Source organism: Danio rerio, chromosome 23 (genome assembly GCF_052040795.2).
Source record: "Danio rerio strain M-AB ecotype USA chromosome 23, GRCz13ab, whole genome shotgun sequence".
NCBI lineage: Eukaryota > Metazoa > Chordata > Actinopteri > Cypriniformes > Danionidae > Danio > Danio rerio.
The window spans coordinates 42125001-42147840 of NC_141043.1; the positions used below are offsets into that span (position 1 = coordinate 42125001).

Here is a 22840-nt window from a genome sequence, read left to right on the forward strand (position 1 = left end):
AAAAAAAATTTGGTCTTGTCTCTGTAATTCTGTTGCACAGTAGAAGCTCTGTCACGAAAACAAATTCTAGTATGTGCGAACATACCTGGCAATAAAGCTCTTTCTGATTCTGATTCTGATTCTCCACACTCGATCCAGTGACCTTATATAAATGATGAATAATTTAATTTAATATAATTAATTTAACTTAAATAAATGAAATGAAATAAAAAAAAATTTAAAAATTAAAATAATTAAAAATGTAAATAATTTAAATAAATTACTGTTTCTTTTTAAACTAAACTAAAATGTAATAAATTAAAATTTAGATATTTAAATAAAAATTATGAAATTAAATTAAATTTAATTAATTAAAAACAAAGTTAAAGTAAAAACAAAAAAAATGTTTTTATTAAATTACAAAATAAAATGTAATACAATTATATTTAAAAAATAATTAAATTAAAAATAAAGCTATATAAAAACAAAAAAATAAAATAAAAATGTAATAAATTATATTTTAAAAATAATTAAATTAAAAACAAAGTAATTAAAAACAAAATTAAATAAAGTAAAAAAAAATAATAATAAATTATATTTAAGAAATAATTAAATTAAAAACAAAGTTACATAAAAGCAAAATTAATACAAATTAAATTAAAAATAAAATAAAATTTTATAAAATTTAATTTCAAAAAGAATTATATTAAAAAACAAAGTTTAATAAAAACTATTTTATTTTATTTAAGGGTGTTGTTATTTTGTGGTTTCTAGTTTCCACTTTAACAAAAATCAATGGATTGTCTTACCATCAGATGACAGAAAGTACTGATTTTACTATTATTTCACCACTAGCACTATTTTTAGTGAGTCTTTACTGACTTTTATTTCTTTTTTCCTATTACATCCTTAAAGCGCAGTAAAGTAGACATCAGCGCTGAGTTAAATTCACTGGACACTTCTGGGTTAGAAATGAAGGCGAATGTTTTGAAACAGCTTATTAGAAGTGAAGAGCTGAAGTGGATGGCGGAGGCAGGATTAAACAGACGACAGTGTTTTGCCCTGTAGCCTGTAGATTCTGCTGTCTGCTTTATTGTTTATTAGTGATTTAGCCTGAAGTGATACTGTTCTGTCTCAGCTTTTCTTCGGTTCTCCTGTGTATAATTTGGTCTACATTCACTGCATACATCCTTGAATATTAATGGAAGATATAGATTTATTGTTGTTGTATATGTCAATTTTAGTTTTAGTCTTTAATCTAAAAAGTAATGTAATTTACCTGGTATTTAATGAAATCTTTATAATCTGGGTTATTATTGAATAATATTTGGCAAGATATTAGACAATATGTTAACTAATATAATAAGAAATATTAAATATTTAGTATGGGTGGCACAGTGGTTAGCACAGATGCCTCACACCAAGAAGGTCACTGGTTCGAGTCCCGGCTGGGTCAGTTGGCATTTCTGTGTGGAGTTTGCATGTTCTCCCTGTGTTGGCGTGGGTTTCCTCCGCATGCTCTGGTTTCCTCCAGAGTCCAAAAACATGCGCTTTAGGTGAACTGTATGAGCAAAATTGGCCGTAGTGTATGAGTGAGAGAGAGTATGCATGTTTCCCAGTACTGGGTTGCAGCTGAAAGGGCATCCGCTGTGTAAAGCATATGCTGAAATAGTTGCCCGTTTATTCTGCTGTGTTGACCTCTGATAAAGTGTGTGTGTGTGTGTGTGTGTGTGTGTGTATACGCCTGTATGAATGTGTGCAGTGAGTAAGTGAATGATTGAGTGAGTGTGTGTGTGTGTGCGTGCATGCGTGTGTGTGCGTTAGTGAATGAGTAAGTGAATGTTTGAGTGTGTGTGTGAATGAATGAGTGTGTGTGTGTGAGTGAATGTATGTCAGTGAATGAGTGAGTGTGTGTGAGTGTGTGTGTGTGTGTGTGTGTGTGTGTGTGTGTGTGTGTGTCAGTGAGTGAGTGAATGAGTGCGTGTGTGTTTGTGTGTGTGTTTGTGTGTGTGTGTGTGTGTGTGTGTGTATGTGTGTGTGTGCATGTGTGTGAGTGAATGAGTGATTGTATGCATTTGTGAGAAGTGTGTGTGAGTGATTGAGCGAGTGTGTGTTTGTGCGTAAATGAAGTGTGTGTGTCTCTGTGTGTGTGTGTGTGTGTGTGTGTGTGTGTGTGTGTGTGTGTGTGTGTGTGTGTGTTGTGTGTGTGTGTGTGTATGATGTTGTCCAGACGTCTGATCTGATGTCCTGATAGCAGCTGTTAAACTGGATGTGTGTTTATAATCCGTCATGAAGCTCAACCCAAACACAGAGCTTCGGAGCATCTTTAAGATCATCAGCTCTTCACTTCTGCGGCTCTGATGTCTTCTTCTGTGTGTTTTTCTGCTGCTGTTGTTTGTTGACGTGACCTGAGGCTGTGAGTGAAACCTGGTGTGGCTCTTCGGCTCATTAAAGCCACACAGAAGCATTTGCCTCACAGGATTCGTCATGTTCATCTCAGCTTTGATCTGCAGAGTTTAATGTGTTCATCCTGCTCTGATTTATCAGTGTGTTTAAGAGCAAAACAAAAAGGTTTCAAAATAGCATTTAAAAGTTAATATGATGTACATATAATGTCACTAGACGTGCTAAATTATTAATATTATTACTATGATGGCGAGATGGTGGCACTATCGCCTCACAGCAAGAAAGTCGCTGGTTCGACCCCCGACTGGGCCAGTTGGCATTTCTGTGTGGAGTTTGCATATTCTCCCCGTGTTGGCGTGGGTTTTCTTCGGGTACTCTGGTTTCCCCCACAAGTCCTCTTTTCACCTATAGGTGAATTGAATAAACTATATTTCTGTAGTGTATGTGTGTGAATGAGTGTGTATGGGTGTTTCCCAGTACTGGGTTGCAGCTAGAAGGACATCTGCTGTGTAAAACATATGCTGGATAAGTTGGCGGTTCATTCCGCTGTGGTGACCCCTGATTAATAAAGGGACTAAGCTGAAGGAAAATGAATGAATGATTATGATGATGATGATTAATGTTATTATTATGTGTTTGTTTATTTTTATACTTTTAATATAATATTAACACATAGATGAGGATGATAATAATGATGATGATGATGATAAAAATAGTTCCTATTATTTAAATATTTGATTAAAAATTATAATGAATAATTATTTTAATAAAACCTTATTATTATTATTACATTTATTTTAGAATGTTAATAACGTTGACATTAATAATAGTAATAATAATAATAATAATAATAATAATAATAATAATTGTTTTGATATTTGGTTTAAAATATAATAAATAATTAACCAAGAAAAACTTATTGTTATTATATATATATATATATATATATATATATATATATATATATATATATATATATATATATATATATATATATATATATATATATATATATATATATATATATATATAAATAAAAAATTATAATTGTTGTTGTTGTGGTTGCTGTTTTTAAATTTTGATAAAAGATTTTAATAAAAAAATATATATATAAATAAAATTATTTTTTTTTAAATTATTATTATTATTATTATTATTATTATTTGTTGTTGTTGTTGTTGTTGTTAATGATGTTTTGGAATAATTGTAATCATATTAATATTATGTATAAAATCTACATAATTAATAATATAATAAATATAATATTAATAAAATAATTATAATCATATTAATAATAATAATTGTTTTTAAGCAATTATTAAATATTAATAATTGAACAAAGTATTACTTTAAAACATTATTAGTATTGTTTTTGTTTTATTATTAGAATTTTATTTGAAAATGTTGTTATTGATTGTTTTAAATAATTGTAACATTATAACAGTAACAAATTTATAAGTAACAAAGTACATTAATAATAATCTAATACAGTATTATATTAAAACATTACATTATTATTATTATTTTGTCACACTCTGACATTATTTTGTCTTATCTGACATAAGAGGTCATCTTTCGCTACTGCATTGTATTTTTAATGGAGAAAACATTTTACAGATCATATTTAATCTAAATCTTCTATAAATCTTTAGGATTTTTTTTGGTACAGAAAGTGTGGTTATGATGACCATCTGACAAGCTGATGCAGCTCAAAATAGTGTAAAGTGTAGTATTTAGGTCTCATAGTTGCATAGTAAAATGAGGTGTATAACTGCAAAAAGTTTCACTTTTTCAGAAAAAAGAACCATGCTTTTCACCAGGCTGGCTACAGGCCTGATAATAATTGTTGGTGTTGTTGTTGTTGAAGTTTTAAAGCTATTTCATTATTATATTTAGCAAGCAATTAATAATCTATTAATATTTCTTCAACCTTCAGTCTCTGACTCAGATCCCCCATCCACCAGATATGACATCATATTAAAGATATGTGACATCATATGACAGATATTACCATCATTATCATCACAATCATCATCATCAACACAATCGTCATCATCATAATCATCGCCGTCAGTAATTTCCTGTATCTGTATGTTTGAGTCTGCCCCTGTTCTGCGTAAACCTCCGGAAAACACGTCCGTCTGACAGATCATCTAAACATGCCATAACATCTGTTTACAGGACGTTGAGAAATGACGGAGAATTACAGGAACTTTAAAAAGATTATTAAAACGTTCCTGTGGGGAATTTCCTGAGTTCTTGGGAAATGTTTATTTAAGGGATGTTGATTAAATCTGCGTTATTATGGCCTGCTGTGTTTCTGAAGAGGTCTGACGGACTCTGGGATGATCTGCAGTCAAAATAAGATTTTCAGAAGAGGATCTTGTGACTTAAATGCTAGACAAGGGAAACAGTCAATACATTTATTTAAGCTTAAATTCAATAAGCTTATATTCATGCCAAAAGTAACATTTCTGTTACCATTACCTATGTAAAAATATTGTTTACAGCTTTTGAACATCATGCTTTTGTTTAATTGAGAAAGCGTATTATTATTATTATTATTATTATTATTATTATTATTATTATTATTATTATTATTATTTAAAACCTGATCATTTCTCATTTAAATTATATGTTTATAACATGATTGAAGCTTGTTGTTATTTTTCTTGTTTATTAGTGATTTTAGCATTTATTTATTTATTTATAAAATGATTTTATTACAGGTTCACTAGCTCTGCTACTCTCACAGGGTCCCTCACTGAAGCTAAGCAGGGCTGTGCCCGTTGAATACCTGGATGGGAGACCACATAGGAAAGCTAGGTTGCTGCCGGAAGTGGCAGTAATGTGAGCAGCAGGGGGCACCTAACCTGTGGTCTGGGGATCCTAATACCCTAATATATTGATAGGTATTCTATACTGCCAGCGAGCGGTGTCTTTCGGATGAGACGATAAACCGAGGTCCTGACTCTCTGTGGTTGTTAATTCTGGCCAAATTTGCCCATCATGGCATCCTAACCACCCCCAAAATCATAATTGGCTTCATCTCTCTGTCTCCTCTCCACCAATCAGCTGGTGTGTGGTGTGCGGTCTGGCGTAATAGTCATCCAGGTGGATGCTGTACACTGGTGGTGGATGAGAAGATTCCCCCCAATGTGTACTGAGCATTTTTTTCTCGTAAAATATTATTATTATTATTATTATTATTATTATTATTATTATTATTATGTGCTGTTATTTTTAAATGTTACATTATTTTTAATGTTGTATTATTTTTTTTATTTATCATTTATTATTTTTAATACATTGATTTTTGCATATGTTCATTAAACATTTTCCCAAAATATTATTATTATTATTATTATCATTATTATTATTATTATTATTATTATCACTGTTTGGTTGTTGTTGTTGTTGTTGTTACACTTTTTATAATGTTATATGATACATTACTTATTATTAGTATTTTTTATTGTATTTATTTTATATTGTACATAAATTATTGCAAGTTTACACACACTTCTATTAATTACTGTATAACTTAAAATTAATAATAATTTATATATATATATATATATATATATATATATATATATATATATATATATATATATATATATATATATATATATATATATATATATATATATATATATATATATATATATATATATATAACAAAGCACCAAGAATTATTATTTATTATTAATAATAGTAGTATATGAATGATATTTAAAAATATTTATTTTGTTTTATATGTAAAATATTGTATTATTTTTATGCATAATGGACAGTGTGTTCAATTATTTTTAATATTTACATTTATTCATAATATATTTAATTAGTAAATTAATGAATTAATAATATCTACTTATTACATTGACTGGCCAATATAATGTATAATAATAATTATTATTATTATAAGTAGTAGTAGTAGTAGTAGTACTAATATTAAAATTACTACTATTATCATTTTTACTAGTTATAATAAAATACTAGGAAGAAGTTTAAAAAGTATCATTTATAATAATATATTAATGTATAATAATGTATTAGGCGAGGCAGTGGCTCAGTAGGTAGTGCTGTCGCCTCACAACAAGAAGGTCGCTGGGTCGCTGGTTTGAACCTCGGCTCAGTCGGCGTTTCTGTGTGGAGTTTGCATGATCTCCCTGCCTTGACGTGGGTTTCCTCCGGGTGCTCCGGTTTTCCCCCACAGTCCAAAGACATGTGGTACAGGTGAACTGGGTAGGCTAAATTGTACGTAGTGTGTGTGAATGTGTGTGTGTGTGGATGTTTCCCAGAGATGGGCTGTGGCTGGAAGGGCATCCGCTGCGTAAAAACTTGCAGGATAAGTTGGCAGTTCATTCCACTGTGGCGACCCCGGATTAATAAAGGGACTAAGCCAACAAGAAAATAAATGAATGAATGAATGTTATTGTATTACATTAAATGTTTTATTATTATTTATTTATTTATTAATATCTAATTATTATTACAACAAATAGGCATTATAATGTATTATTATTATTATTATTATTATTATTATTATTTATAATAAAATAATACAAAGAAGAAGTAAAAAAAGACATAATATTAAAATGTTATTGTATTATACGTAATGTTTTATTATTTATTTATTCATAATTTAGAAACTCCTGAAGGTTTGGAACAACAGCAAGACTTTCAATCAAGACTTGCTTGTTTTGCCAATTTCCAAACTTGCTTGTTTTGCCTGTCTCATCATCATCATCAGTAGCCTATATTAAATTAATTTGTATATGAATTGTTAGACGTCTGATTAATGTGAATGCATAATTATTGTGAAAAGCGCTATACAATTAATTGAATAACTTGAATTGAATTGTATGTGGTCCGTCATGTCTGCTGTCTGTCTCAGTCTCACTATTATTCAACAGTGTGTTTCTCTTCTTCTCTTTTTCAGGTCTGACATGCCTCTGAATCTCAGCATATGGGGATAAAAATGTGCTGTAAATTAATGATGAGTGGATTATTCACACCCTGAGCTCAACGCCTGAGGTGACGACCAATCATATGTAAATATTTCATTGAAGAGAAGTCTGAGAAATAAATGTCCTCTGCAACACGCACACACACTTTCCATCAGTCTGTTATTACTCTAAAATAACCAGAATAATAATCAGTAATAATATACTTGGTTTTGTTCACTTTGTTAAATAAACTTGTGCATATTAAACCCGATTTTTAGTTAATAATAAGTTTATTATATAATATCTAGATGTTTATATACAGTATATGATTATGTGATCATATCAAAATGTAGTATGGTGTTGAAATATATTTGATATATAATGTAGTCATTCATTCATTCATTTTCTTTTTGGCTTAGTCCCTTTATTATTTAGGGGTCGCCACAGCGAAATGAACCGCCAACTTATCCAGCATATGTTTTACGCAGCGGATGCCCTTCCAGCTCCAACTCATCACTGGGAAACACCCATACTTTGATTAATAATTTGATACAATGATTAATAAATAATGAGTAAATACAAATATATAAATATATAAATGATGCTTAATAAACAAAAAAAATTTAATAAAAATCTAAATTTCCCAGATTTCATCTATTTTTATTTCACTCATATTACATTTTTTATTTGAATATGATATCATTTTATGTGAAAATACAATATTTACATATTATTTTATATATTACTCTGGCTGTAACGATAATTATTATTATCAATAATATATGGTAGTAATTTATTTGACAATTTATATTATTATTAATATTAAAGCATTATTATATTTAATGCATGCATAGTGCTTAAACAATTGCTATGTAAAACGCAATATATGTATATATATATAAAAACATTTTAAAATGTCTCAAAAGTCATGTAAGACCCACTCACAGGTCTGCTGAATCTGACCGCTGGAGAGGCGCTGTGTCGGACTCCTGTAGTCCTGCTGTTCTGGTGGAGCTCCGGCGCCCCCGTGTGTTCAGCGAAACTGCAGAAGGTGATGTTTTGCAGTCATTAGGCAGAAGCTCAGCTGACTTCACATCCACTGACAGAGACAAGGAAATATCATTTACAGGGGAAACACCTCCAGATGTTTCTTATTCATTTTTCAGAAACCTCCTTAGAATGAGGAAAGAGTGATTAAAATTTTGGTAATGATTGATTAGATTATTAAAATGACATAAAATATAGTATAACAGTCATACTACATACTTTACAAACTTAAATATCATTAGAAAATATAAACCATTTAATTATGTCTGTCTATCTATCTATCTATCTATCTATCTATCTATCTATCTATCTATCTATCTATCTATCTATCTATCTATCTATCTATCATCTATCTATCTATCTATCTGTCTATCTATCTATCATCTATCTATCTATCTATCTGTCTGTCTGTCTGTCTGTCTGTCTGTCTGTCTGTCTGTCTGTCTGTCTGTCTGTCTATCTATCTTCCTTCATTGTTCCTTCTGTCCATCTATCTATCTATCTATTATCTATCTATCTATCTATCTATCTATCTATCTATCTATCTATCTATCTATCTATCTATCTATCTATCTGTCTGTCTGTCTGTCTGTCTGTCTGTCTGTCTGTCTGTCTGTCTGTCTGTCTGTCTGTCTATCTATCTATCTTCTTTCATTGTTCCTTCTGTCCATCTATCTATCTATCTATTATCTATCTATCTATCCATCCATCCATCCATCCATCCATCCATCCATCCATCCATCCATCCATCCATCCATCCATCCATCCATCCATCTATCTATCTATCTATCTATCTATCTATCTATCTATCTATCTATCTATCTATCTATCTATCTATCTATCTGTTACTGTCTTATGCTGTCTATAGTTATGTACAACAACGTGGCAGTATCTGAAACAAAAATACAGATGTACATATGAAATGAATGAATGAATAAATAAATAAATAATTAAATTAAATTAAATTAAATTAAATTAAATTAAATTAAATTAAATTAAATTAAATTAAATTAAATTAAATTAAATTAAATTAAATTAAATTAAATTAAACTAAAGTAAATTAAGTGACACAGTGGCTCAGTGGTTAGCACTGTCGCCACAAAGCAAGAAGGTCTCTGGTTTGCCTGAGCCAGTTGGCATTTCTGTGTGGAGTTTGCATGTTCTCACCATGTTGGCTTGGGTTTCCTCCGAATGCTCTGGTTTCCCCCAGAAGTCCAAAGACATGCGCTACAGGTGAATCGGGAGAGCTAAATTGACCGTAGTGTATGTGTGTGAATGAGTATGTATGGGTGTTTCCCAGTGATGGGTTGCAGCTGGAAGGGCTTCCGCTGTTTAAATCATATGTCCATTCCGCTGTGGCGACCAGGGATGAATAAAGGGACTAAGCAAAAGGAAAATGAATTAATGAAAATAAAATAAAAAGAGCAAGTTTTTTTTTTCTCCAGTAGTTTCTATATAAGAATGAAAGATTAATAGCACTTTTTGTTTTATTATCATCAAGGCGTTTATATATAAAAATAATCACATTATAAAAGATACAACATATTGCTTTCAACATATTGGGCCTAGTATATTATATATTTATATATATATATATATATATATATATATATATATATATATATATATATATATATATATATATATATATATATATATATATATATAATTTTGTTTAAATTCCTCTTTCTTTGTCAAACTAAAAAGAAAACCTACTTTAAAATAATTTACTACCTCTCTATTATATATTTTTCATATTATTCAACCTCCTTTTAGATGTCAAAATCACTGTTTTCACCTTGTCACACACCCAGAGTTTTAAACTTCAACAATAAAATTTTTAAATATTATTTATATTTATATCTATTAATGTATCTTAATTAAGTAAAACCAGAAAAATAATTTAAATATTGTATAGTAATTAATCTGAGACTATTATCAATATAATTTTTATACAAAAGATAGCTGTCACACAGTATCAGTGTCATTTCCACCACGACACTGTAATGTCACTTTAAAAGGTTTGTGTGAAAGATTATTTAGGTGGTTTCTATAAAAATAATTAGTGCCATCTGAGAACATGTTCAAGATGGAGGGATTTTACATATCTATCAACAACACAATATTGCTTGATAAGGAAATACATTTATTCTATGTCATTTTTAGGGCCAGACGGAATCTGCGGATGTTTTTTGCTATTTCTGCGGAGAATTTTGGTAAAAATCTGCGGATTTCTGCAGAATTATTTTGGGAGTATCTAGCGGAGTACCATAACTAGAACCTTAATATATTAAATAAAAAGTAATAAATTACTGAATAAAAACTGAATAAATTCAGATTTACAGATTTACTCAAGTAAATAAACAGAATTAATAATGGGCAAAAAATTTGCGGAATTCTGCAGAAAATCTGCGGAATTCTGCGCGCGCAGATTCCGTGTGGGCCTAGTCATTTCCAAACATGTTGTACCTTCAAAGATGTTTTTAGAAACAAAACAAAATCAAGGTTAAAAAAAAGAGTGTTTTGTATACATGAAAGGCTAGTATCAATTCAAAGCTCATCGGTGAAGCTATTTTTCATGTTTTCACGATAAACTGTTGAAATGTCATTTTCACCACTGTCATTTACATCACCACACACGTTTTAAAATAATATTTAGAAAGTCCTCATCACACATTAAAGGTGTATTTACAATATTTATGCTCTATTTAATATACAAATTCGGTTTATTTATTTTCTAATAAGCCCTTAACCAAATTAATATTAAATTCTAGAGTGTGACAGGTGTATAATTCAGCATTTGGTCCTAAGGGACTAATTTATTTAATTGACAAATGAATAATTATTGTATATATTGTGGAAAAATTGGTTAAACTAGATATAAAAATGATCTTAGACAAAGTTTCACTGCCATCATTTATTTCATTTTGAAATAAAAGCTGTATATTGAGATGTGATGGAATTGACATTTGTTTAGTTCACGATGGAAAAAAATGTTTCTCTTTTATCTAATTTTGTCCTCTTACAGATCTTAAAACTAGACAAATTGTTTAAACTTTTGAGGCTATGTAACGTTAATTTTGAACAAGTTTTTTACTCAACTTCACAAGGCTAAAAATGCCCGTAGTTGAAGAATGGCCCTTACAGTGTTACGTTTGTATTCATTCATTCATTCATTTTTTCTTGTTGGCTTAGTCCCTTTATTTATCCGGGGTCGCCACAGCGGAATGAACCGCCAACTTATCCAGCAAGTTTTTACGCAGCAGATGCCCTTCCAGCCGCAACCCATCCCTGGGAAAGTTAAGTTTGTATGTTTAGGTAAAACATAGACTGTAAAAAAAGGTAAAGCCATGTCATAAACATAATACCCTTACCATGCATACAACGTTTCAAAATCATCACAAAACACACTTTTATTATCACACTTTTTAATCCAAGTTTAAATCTTAAATATTAACTGAATGAACTTACCTGCGTCTCCTGACTGTTGAGGCGCTGCTTCTGTTCAACAGCCCTGAACGCTTTCCAGCGACGAAATGTTGTTTACCGTCAAGCAGTTCACACTGTCGCAAAACCCTCAACTCTGCTGAAAACCCCGTTTGAAATGAAGAGGACACGGAACAGCAACAGCAGCAAACGCGAATTAAAGTTGTCAAATACAGCACATACTCAAAATCAGCTGACATTTTCATCCAGATGGCAACATTCAACGGAGAAGGTATAAAAAGATATGAGAAAATCAAAGAAATGCATTGTTTTGAAATAGACTTTAAAAGAAAACCCTTCGTGAAATAACGTTAGATACCTATACATTAAGAGATCCAGTAAACTGGTGATGCTGGTAAACTGATAGATTCAGGAAAAGTCCATTTTAATATGTCATAATAAATATATATATTATAATAACAATGTTTATGTGGCATGTTTCTTACATTGTTGATTAAACGTAAATGGAAGTTGCTTAAGATATGGAGATAACGTACACTAATTTGGTAATAAGTGTAAGGTTTTATTTTCGCACATTTATTCATTTTAATAATATCTATATTGTTTACCACGTCAAAATTGAAGTAAAATTGGTTTTATATTCTAACATTCGTTCAGTGACAACTTGTGACACTGTCTCTATATTGTTTATCACACTATTTTTAATGTTTAATATCAATAATGAGTAAAATCCATTGAGGTAAAAATTCACACTTTCAGACTTCCCAGTTAATAATATAGGTTTAGAAAAGTATTTTAAAAAAAAGGAAAATCATATTAGCAGACAATGACTATCAAAGTACAACATTGATCACAGTCATTTAAATAGTATTAATGTTTTGAAGTCATACTTACATGAGATTGTTGTACTGAAGTCATTGGTTGCAAATATGATTTCTATGTTTTCTATATATTTTCAATATATATAAATCAGTAATAATATTACTTTTTTATTGTATATTTTAATGCTTTATTTTAAAGGAGAATGTATATAAATCAAATTTTACCAGTGACACACAGACTATATTGTTTACCATGCTACTTTGTATATTGTGTCCGAAATCTTATGTAAGAATGACTGTGACTGATATAAAAAATGTAAAAAGAGCTAAATTCAAGAGAAGAAAAAAATCCAAATGTTTAGTTGAAATGTTGTAGTTTGTAATTTGTTTTGCAATATTTTGCAAAAATATGGAAATGTATTATCTTTAAATTTCTAAAGATGTTTGATGACTAAAATATTATTTTAATAAATATATCCGTTTAATAATGCACCAAAATATATGACCGATATTCACTGAGAAATGGAGTCAAATATTCATTTCTGAAATGGGGTGTACTCAGTTATGCTGAGAACTGTAACTATGACTTCAAAACAACATTAGCACTATTTAACTGACTGTAAAGAGTGTTGTACTTTGATAATAATTTGCTGTTGGTATGATTTCCCAATTTAGAAATACTTTTCTGAAAGTAAATTAATAAGGAGAATGTCTTAATATGCAACTATAACCAACTTTATCTTATCATCAATTATGCGATTTTAAAATAACGCCTGTTGTACTTTTTTATCGTGATATAGAGAAGACAACCACTCAAAAATAATCCAGTGTAATAATAGGTAATATACTAACAAATCTGACTTTTTGCTTTTTGCTTGGTTATGTTTGTAAATTTCACAACCTCATTATAACGTGTGACCGATATTCTTATGTTTTTACAAGTGTCACATGTTTAAAATATTCAACACTTTACTTTTTCTTTGTACCTAATTAAATGAATGCTAATATTATGAAACTGACCCATATCCTGTATAGGATTGTGTTTAAATTAGAGCTGTGAACCTACACTAGTCTCACGGTTCGGTTCGGTTACGATTATCATGCCATCGATTCGGTTCAATTCGATATTTCAGTGCATCACATTTTCTTCACAGCAGCAGCTCTTGTATTAAAATGTATGAATATATTTATATTTATATAGGTTATTATTTGTAATACAATTGTGTCATTTAATACAGTCAGATATATAAACTGTAACTTTAAAAAAAATTAGCATTTAGCAAATAATATAAACAAATATAAATATCCAGCTCAATTTCTGATCCTTGTCTAGTTCTATTACACCTCTTTGATTGGTTACACCCTCAACAGAAACGGTTGCGATTGGCTCTTGCGCGCTGCGCTCTTCAGATGAATGATAAGCGGCAGGTGGCAGCGGCGATCTCACAGCTGATCTATGATAGACACGGTGGAGAAAACTCTGCAGACACGCGCTCGTTTCTGTACGAGCGGAAAAGAAAAGTCACGCCAGCAGGTCAAATGGGCCACTGTGTGTGTGTGAGAAAGAGAGAGAGACAGAGACAGAGGCAAAGCGAAAGTGAGCGAGAGAGAGAGAGCGAGAGAGAGATGGGGTAGGCTACTTTTATTCTCAAACACACACAGTGAAATTGTGCACAGTTCATGAGTATTAAGTAGTTAGAGCGTTGTAAATACTCGCGATCGTCTCCCTCGCGACAGAGCGCATATGAGGTAAATGACGTCAGTAATAACCGGTTATGATTATTACTGAACCGATACCGAATTGTCCGCGTCTGCATTGCGGTGCATTGAAGAAACGATTAATTTTGACACCCCTAGTTTAAATATATATATTTACAAACACAGCAAATTCAAGACATTGTTATATCATTATTTATTTATTACTGCACTTATCATTATATTTTTGCTGTAACTTTTTAGGGGATTTTTAACAAGCTTAAAATTGAAATTTGCGTTTTTTAATACTGCACTAAGAAAGCGTAAAAACACCTTTAAAGGGGTTTTTATGTGAAATAATTACTCATACATTAACATGAGGGTTGCCAAGTTTTCTTGACAAAAGTAGCCCAATGGCCATTCAAACTAGACCAAAACTCAAAATATGGTGTTTAAATAAGTTTTAATACTGGTTTAATTATTACATAGCAAAAATGCTGGAGTTTGAGATCCTGCCAACTGTTATTGAAACGAAAACCCCCACGGTCATGCATAACCTTTCCTGCTCTGGAACACACACTCACACAGAGAAGCATTAGAAGTCTTTCATCTGCTGCTTACAGTAGAATACCGCAAATTTCCAATATACAGTAATTAACTATAAAAATAGTACAAAAATACCCATAATGCAGTGCACATTACAGTAGTGAACTTCACAGAAAGTTTGTGGTATTTTACTGGCCGTCTTTGCAGTAAGTAACAGTAAAATTGCAGTAAAGTCTTACATTGTGACATATAATTGATTGCTTGTAAATAAAAATAAACAGAAATGCTTCTTAACGTCATTTGTCTCTCTTCTGGTATATTCAATGTTGTTTCATAGGCATAAATCACCTGTTAGTAGAAGTGAGTCCTGACATCCACATCTGCGGCTTCTGCAAACAGCAGTACAACAACGTCGAACTGTTTTTTGCTCACAAGCAAAACTGCTGCCAGATCCCCTCCACTCATATATCAGTTCGAAATGCTGGAGCCAGTGGTGAGTCTGAATGCTCAAGTACTCATTTTTCAAGATTATAATTAAGGCTGCACGATATTGGAAAAATGACATTGTGATATTTTGTTTTGCTGCGATATATTGTGATATAAATAAGATTTCACCAGATGAATTGAATAGTTCAATTTGGGAAAAAAATCATTAATTTAGATAGATTTGGATATACAAGTCTTTTTCTATGCAGTGTGTTTGAATACATCATAATAAATTACAAGCATATAAAGTACAAATACAATAGAGCAAAGATAAAAGTGAATTATAAAGCACTTTATGGTTTTCTGGAGAGTCAACCGTTTTCAGGTACAGAAATTGAACAGTCAAACATTAAATAGCATGGTCATCATTGTATAAGTTATCTTCAATCTTTATCTTTTAATCTTTATTAAATCATCTAATCCTGCAGTGTGACTATTGTGAACTCACACATTGCAATATCGATGCTCAAACGATATATTGTTCAGCCCTAGTTATGGATGACTCTTCATGTAGTAGTCTGTGCTGTTTACTAATCACTAAACTATTGTTTTTAAGAGTCGCTTCAGACGTGTGTGTCGAAAGTCAAGAAGACCCTCACCAAAGCCCAAAAAAACCCCTCCAAAAAGCTGAAACCGGCACTCACCCAAAAACGACACATATGCACGTTCTCAGGTTTGTATTGACAACACAATACTGCAATGTTGACCTTCTGATATGAAAGGTTTTAGTATACATCCTAGAATGTAAAACAAAGCTGGGTTTTCGAATGATTGCAAATTACATAATACAAATAAATTTATTACAAATCGATTCAATTAACTTAGTGGTTTCTGGCAAATTTAAGTTTTTGAAGATATATTTAACAAAGCGGTTGTCTCAAAAAAAAACCTAAGAATTGTGTTGTTTCATCAATTGAGTAATTTGAGCAAGCTGCAAATGTCTTGTCTTTTTTATTTATTTATTTATTTTGAGTGTAGGAAATTCATATTTACGATTCCATACAACAACATACCAGATATTAGTTTGTTGCAAAAGTCTTGGTTAATAGTTAATTACTCGAAATGTGTGCCATAATAGCTATAACTTAATAGCAAATGCAGAGAACTAATAATACATTTAAAGCAGTCTATTTTTGTGTCAAAAGTTTTGGGAAGAATATATACATGTACATTACCTTACAAAAGTCTTGTCGTCGATCCTAGTTGTAAGAGCAGCAAATAATAACTCGATTTCTAGTTGGTCATTTGTAAAAGTGGCAGAAGGTTGATTTTTCTGATGAATCATCTGTTGAACTGCATTCCAATCATCAAAAATACTGCAGAAGACCTATTGGAACCCGCATGGACCTAAGATTCTCACAGAAATCAGTTAAGTTTAGTGAAGGAAAAATCATGGTTTGGGGTTACATTCAGTATGGGGGGTGCGAGAGATCTGCAGAGTGGATGGCAACATCAGCAGCCTGAGGTATCAAGACATTTGTGCTGCCCATTACATTACAAACCACAGGAGAGGGCGAATTCTTCAGCCTTATACTTCAGCCTCCACATCAAAATTCCTCAAAGCAAAGAAGGTCAAGGTAGAGATCTGCGCGGGACTGTTTTTAATTCCGCTCCTGGCAGGTTTTAGTCCAAACCTGACCGCTCCCGCTTGTATTCAGCATTTGTTGTCCGGCTACCCGCTAACAGGAACAAAGACAGCGTCAGAGTCCAGACAGCCTATAAACACACACACATAGACACACAGCACCAAGCAAGCGACTATAGATATATAGATACTATAGATATATAATAAATATACACAGTACACACACTTAATTTATGCCAAAACAAACCTTTATTTTGTATGTGGTTAATCAACGTTCAACTTTGATAATACAAATAGTTTTTCAATACATCTTTAATAAATTTTTTAATACATCTAATAATATTGTTTTTTAAACATCTTGAGTCATGTTTAATAAAAAAGCAATTAATACATGCATTTTCTTAACATATTTAATATATTAAAAGTAAAATGTGTACTTTATGTAGAGCTTAAAAGATATTTAACTAATGTCACCTTTGTTTTGTTTGCCTTGGTTTATGTCAAATTTTGGTTATGGTCAAATTTTTAATGATTTAAATTACTTTGTATTATATTGATTTATATTACTCTATAATATTTGCTTATAAATTATGTTCTCTAACATTGCAAAAGTAAAACATTAAACATTGATTATTGGTTGAATTTATTATTAGAACGTATGGCTGTGGAAAGGATGATTGCTGTAGCTAGGCAGAGCGGTGGATTTTATTAATGAATTTTTCTCTCTTATGTCTGTTCTTATGTGCAATACTAATATTATTAGATATTCTAAGTAAGTTCTCTATTAATAAATATGTGAATTGAATATGTAAGCATTAGATTTTATAATTTTGGGGGGCATTAATTAAGTCATCATTTTTCTCTCTTTCTGTTTTTGTGTGTAATACTAATGTTAGATATTCCAAGCAAATTCTCTATTAAAAATATGCAAACTGCGAAACTGCCACAATGTATTTTGTCTGCTTGTATATTTTATGTGTGTTAATATGTCACTAAGTGAAGTTTCACTAACTAATTTCCACCTGATCTCGTACTCTCCTTACATGCTCTATCCACCAGATGGGAGCCCTGGGCTCAATTATCTCCGAGCTCAGGGTTCTCTCCCAGGACAGCATGCCAAACCTGCTACCATCAAACAATATCTAAGTGTGAACTCTTGAAATGTTGTATCAATGTTAATTGCCACAAAAAAATATATAAAAGCATTATACAGTTGAAGTCAGAATTATTAGCCCTCCTGAATTATTGACCTTTATTGACCTGAATTATTGACCTTTATTGAATTATTGATTTTCTCTAGAAGAAAAAATATTATAGGAAATACTGTTAAATTGTCTTTGCTTCGTTAAATAAGACTTGAGAAATATTTTAAAAAGTATAAATATTTCACAAGAGGGCTAATAATTTTGACTTCAACTGTATTTAATATTTCATTTTTTATTTTAAGGGTGCACATTCAAAACTCAGTATGGTCAGAAAGACATGGAGAGACATATTTTAACACATACTGGTAAGTGATTTTCCTCTCTGTGGCTTCATCTTACACTTATTAAAATATGAAGGTGCTGAGATCTGACTCCTGTGTTCAGGTGAGAGGCCTTTCGAGTGTGAACTCTGTCATAAACGCTTCAGCCGCCGCGATAAACTGAATCTCCACAGCCGTTTGCACACGGGAGAGAAACCGCACAAGTGTAAGTACTGTACATATGCGGCGGCCGACAGCAGTAGCCTGAAGAAGCATCTCCGCATCCACTATGACGAGAGACCCTTTAAGTGTCAGATTTGCCCCTACGCCAGCCGGAACTCCAGCCAGCTGACCGTTCACCTCAGATCTCACACAGGTGAGCTTTTTTTCAGCACATTTCTAAACATAATAGTTCTAATAACTGATTTATTTTATATGTGCCATGACGACAGTACATAATATTTTAATAGATATTTTTCAAGATACTACAATTAGCTTAAAGTGACATTTACCACGTCGCCGTAAATAAAATATTTCTCCAATATATGCATCGTGTGTGTATTTATATATACATAATATGAATACGAATTAATATACACAGTACACACAAATTTATTGTCAAAACAAACTTTTATTTTGAATTATATATATTTAAACTTAAGTCATATGTCATGTCATTATGTGACATATTTTAAAACTCAATGTAGGGGTCACAATGCAGCCCCCAAAAACAAATTAATTGATATTTCAAATCTTTTACTGATTTATAATCAAAAAGTTTTTAATCATTTAAAATATAACACTTAGTCTTTTATATATTTAATAAGTACATTTCTGTTTCAATTTAGCATGTATATAAATATGTTACACTTAATTATAATAGAACAATACTTCATGTTAGTTAAAGTAAAATGGTAAGTCCTGTCTTTAAGCTGCGTTTTGTTTTCAGCTACACAGAGTATTTCCAGGTACTGATTTTTGATAATTAACATTTGCATGTGAAACATTGCCAAAAGATTAATAAGATAAAACTGTTTTCCTGTTTCTTGTTTTCGAAGTCAGACAGCACATCTTTGTAATGTTATGAAAGTGATAACACTCGCAATCAGTGCTGTGCATGCATTTGCTTTGCCAAAACTGAGTAAAACATCTAAAACGTTTTTTTTTATTTAATTTTTTTGGTTGTTTTTGCCAAAGTCCATCATCAAAGGGGTTTAGTGTTACTATTATTACCTTCAGAACTGTCTTGAGCATCTGCACTCCCAAAGAGCGTCTCACGCCACCAAAAACCACAGCGCGTTTATTGCGTTTCATCTTCTCAGGTCCAAGTAAATCATCGTTTAAGAAAAAAGGCCCACAGTTGCTTTTCCTACCACAGCAAATGACATTTTTCTAGTTGATATTTGTCGGCAGTTTATCATGAAGTGCTGATTTTGTTCTCTGCAACGCATTGGATGAAAACGCTACTTTATTCGCAAATGTTTTATGCGACAATCCAATTTTGCACATAGATCTAATTCACATCTTTGCATGGAAACATAACCCCTGGGATTACAGGAGCTCTCTTTTTAGCATTTGGTAGCAACGGTGGTGGGCCTAATCACTGATAATGATGAGACGGCCTACAGAGAGGAGGTGCACACTCTGACGCAGTGGTGTGAGGAAAACCCCCTCTCACTCAAGATCAGCAAAACCAAGGAGCTGGTGGTGGGTTTTAGGAGAGAGAAGAGAGAACACACCCCCATCACCATCAACTGGATGCCAGTGGAGAGTGTCAGCACTTTCAAGTTTCTTGGAGTCCACATCCCTGAGGATTTAACTGCTCACACAGACACAGTGCTGAGGAAGGCACAACAACGCCTATTCTTCCTCAGGCGTCTCAGGAGGTTTGGAATGAGCCCCCACATCCTCCGCTCCTTCTACACCTGCACTGTGGAGAGCATCCTGACTGGCTGTATCACCACCTGGTATGAAAATAGCACCAGCAGCAATCGCAAAGGCCTACATAGGATTTGCGAACTGCTGGACGCATAGTAGGAGGTGAGCTTCCCTCCCTCCAGGACATTTACACCAGGCGGAGCATGAGGAAAGCCAAGATAATTATCACCGACTCCAGCAACCCAAGCCATAGGCTTTTCTCTCTGCTACCCTCAGGCAGATGGTTCCGCAGCATCTGATCACGCACCAGCCGACTGAAGGAAAGTTTCTTCCCTCAGACTATCAGGCTGATGAACACTTAACACACCACACACAGACTCTTCCATACCCTCACAGCACACCATCATTATGTAGCATGCACTGCACTTTAACCAATCCATACTTGAAACAATACTGCCTACAGCTATGCGGACACCTATTTATTGTACATATTGCTGTCAATTTTACATTGTCCTGTTTTTTTGGGAGTGTGCCGTTGTATTTTGCACTGGCGTTGTATCTGTATTTTGTACTATTTTGTATTTGTACTATTTTGTGGCAATAAAAGTGATTTGATTTGATATTTGACTTATCCAAATATGGTTTGTTAAACAAGAGAAAGAGGCTAAATTTGTAGAGCGGGTGGTCAAGAGGACCAGGATTGAGAATTGCTGCTTTAGAAGAACAAAAAGATGACCTGAGTTTTTACTGCAAATGTCACATCCTTAACCCTGGAATTTCTCACATCTGTATTGACTTCACATCCATGCCTGTTTTCCTCCTCAGGTGATGCCCCATTCCAGTGCAACCAGTGCGATGCCAAATTCAAGATCAACTCCGACCTGAAACGCCACAGTCGGGTTCACTCTGGTGAGAAGCCTTACAAATGTGACCTTTGCGATTATCGTTGTGCCATGAAGGCCAATTTAAAATCTCACGTGCATCTGAAGCACAGCGCCTCGGACTCCTTCCACTGCTCCAAGTGTGATTTCCAGTGCTCCACCAAAGCCGCCTTGCGACACCATTCGCGGCAGCACCAACCAGCCCAGCCTTTGCAGTGCAGCGAGTGCAGTTACTCCTGCTCCAGCAAGGGGGCGCTCAAGATCCACGAGCGTGTGCACTCTGACGAACGACCATTTAAATGCGACCTCTGTTCATTTGCTAGTAAGCAGCGCAGCAATTTGCTAATCCACACTAGAAAGTGTCATGCGGATAAACCAGACAGGCTGAGTAAATCCGGAAGGATTAGCGGGAATGGGGAAGATCTGACGAAACCGATTAGTTCACGTTACAGAGCGAAACTAGAAGCCACACGAGCATATCGTTGTGATTTATGTGAGGCTTCATTCGTCAGGGAAGATTCTCTTCGCAGTCACAAGAGGCAGCATAACAATATCACACAACAACAAAGTCATAATCAGACTTCACAAACTTCTACCAAACAACCTGTACAGAACATACCGGAAGCTTCAATCGCAACTGAATCACCTTCAACCTACAACACGACGCATCTTAAAATCATAGTGGCGCCCTCTTTAGGATCGGAGGCTAGTTTTGTTCAGACTTCAAAGTCTGGAGCCGTTTTACTTGGTTCGGATGATCACGATGTGCTTTTGAACCCTGTATTACAACACGTTAGCATGCTAGCACCAGAAGGTGCTCTCGAGCACCAGACTGTTTTACTTGCTCAAATCAGCCCCAGTGAAACCGTCTCTCAGAGCAGTTCTCAAAACTTCATCGCCTCCTGTTCAGCGTCTGCTTCTGAAGCCACGCACACCTTCATTACATCCTGTTCTGACCTGGAAAGCCTCCATAAGCTCATCCAGGAGGGTGGGACTGAGGTTACGGTGGTAACGGAAGCAAATCCTATGATCGCCTCCACTAAGGAATCTTTGAACATTGACGGTTCTTCATCTCAGGACATGTCCAGGCACGCTGGAAATATTTTGCCTCATGATGCTTTAGATATAGGTCCACCAGGGACTATTCTCGTTCAGAGTCTCCCTCTGTCGATTTCAACACAACATCAGGAGGACGATAAGTTCCATCTGTCGCCGCACCATATATTTTCAGACTCCAACACAGTAGACATCAGTGACTCGTAGTTAGCAAATTTCTCTTAAAAAATCTGTTTGAATATGGTTCATTTCATGTTTTTTATTCAGGAAATGCTTTATGTTTTGTTGGGATGACTGTGCTATTGGTGTTCATACAGAATTGACAACACAATCACTAATTTAATTCACATTACAATGAACAAGGTAAGCGATTTATTGCTCAATCCAGTATTTCCCAACCCTGTTCCTGGAGGCACACCACCAGTACATATTTTGGACATCTCCCTCATCTGACTATTCATTTCAGGTTTTGGAGTCTCTTCTAATGATGCAATGAGTTGATTCAGGTGTGTTTGATAATGTGGACTGTGAACAGGATTGGGAAACAATGGTTCACAAAACGTAAATAAAACAAAATGGCGTACTCCCAAAAATTA

The 22840-nt window shown here is 33.0% G+C and overlaps 2 protein-coding genes across 7 annotated transcripts in view; one reads left to right on the forward strand and one right to left on the reverse strand.

The window, feature by feature from the left end:
• The window catches only part of LOC147831357 (uncharacterized), a 148438-nt gene extending 136527 nt beyond the window's left edge, over nt 1–11911 (reverse strand). For all 6 annotated transcript variants that reach the window (XM_087307832.1, XM_087307831.1, XM_087307833.1 and 3 more), the window contains exons 1-2: nt 11856–11911; nt 8283–8436 (exon numbers count right to left, since the gene is read on the reverse strand). The gene's annotated coding sequence lies outside the window, so the exon portion shown is untranslated. The remainder of the gene's footprint in view (nt 1–8282; nt 8437–11855) is intronic.
• Nucleotides 11912–11957: 46 nt separating this feature from the next.
• On the forward strand, nt 11958–22840 carry zfp64 (zinc finger protein 64 homolog (mouse)). Its single transcript, NM_001386517.1, has 6 exons — nt 11958–12102; nt 15231–15386; nt 15936–16052; nt 18412–18474; nt 18554–18805; nt 21133–22840. The coding sequence occupies exons 1-6, from the start codon at nt 12081–12083 to the stop codon at nt 22449–22451; spliced, it is 1929 nt and encodes a 642-aa protein (NP_001373446.1). The 5' UTR covers nt 11958–12080; the 3' UTR covers nt 22452–22840.

What these genes read in the sequence shown, in the direction of transcription:
- zfp64 (NM_001386517.1), top strand. Translation starts at nt 12,081, where the DNA reads ATGGCAACATTCAACGGAGAAG. An exon ending in GGCAACATTCAACGGAGAAG is followed by an intron (nt 12,103 to 15,230) that starts GTATAAAAAGAT and finishes GTTGTTTCATAG; the next exon opens with GCATAAATCACCTGTTAGTA. An exon ending in TCACCTCAGATCTCACACAG is followed by an intron (nt 18,806 to 21,132) that starts GTGAGCTTTTTT and finishes TTTCCTCCTCAG; the next exon opens with GTGATGCCCCATTCCAGTGC.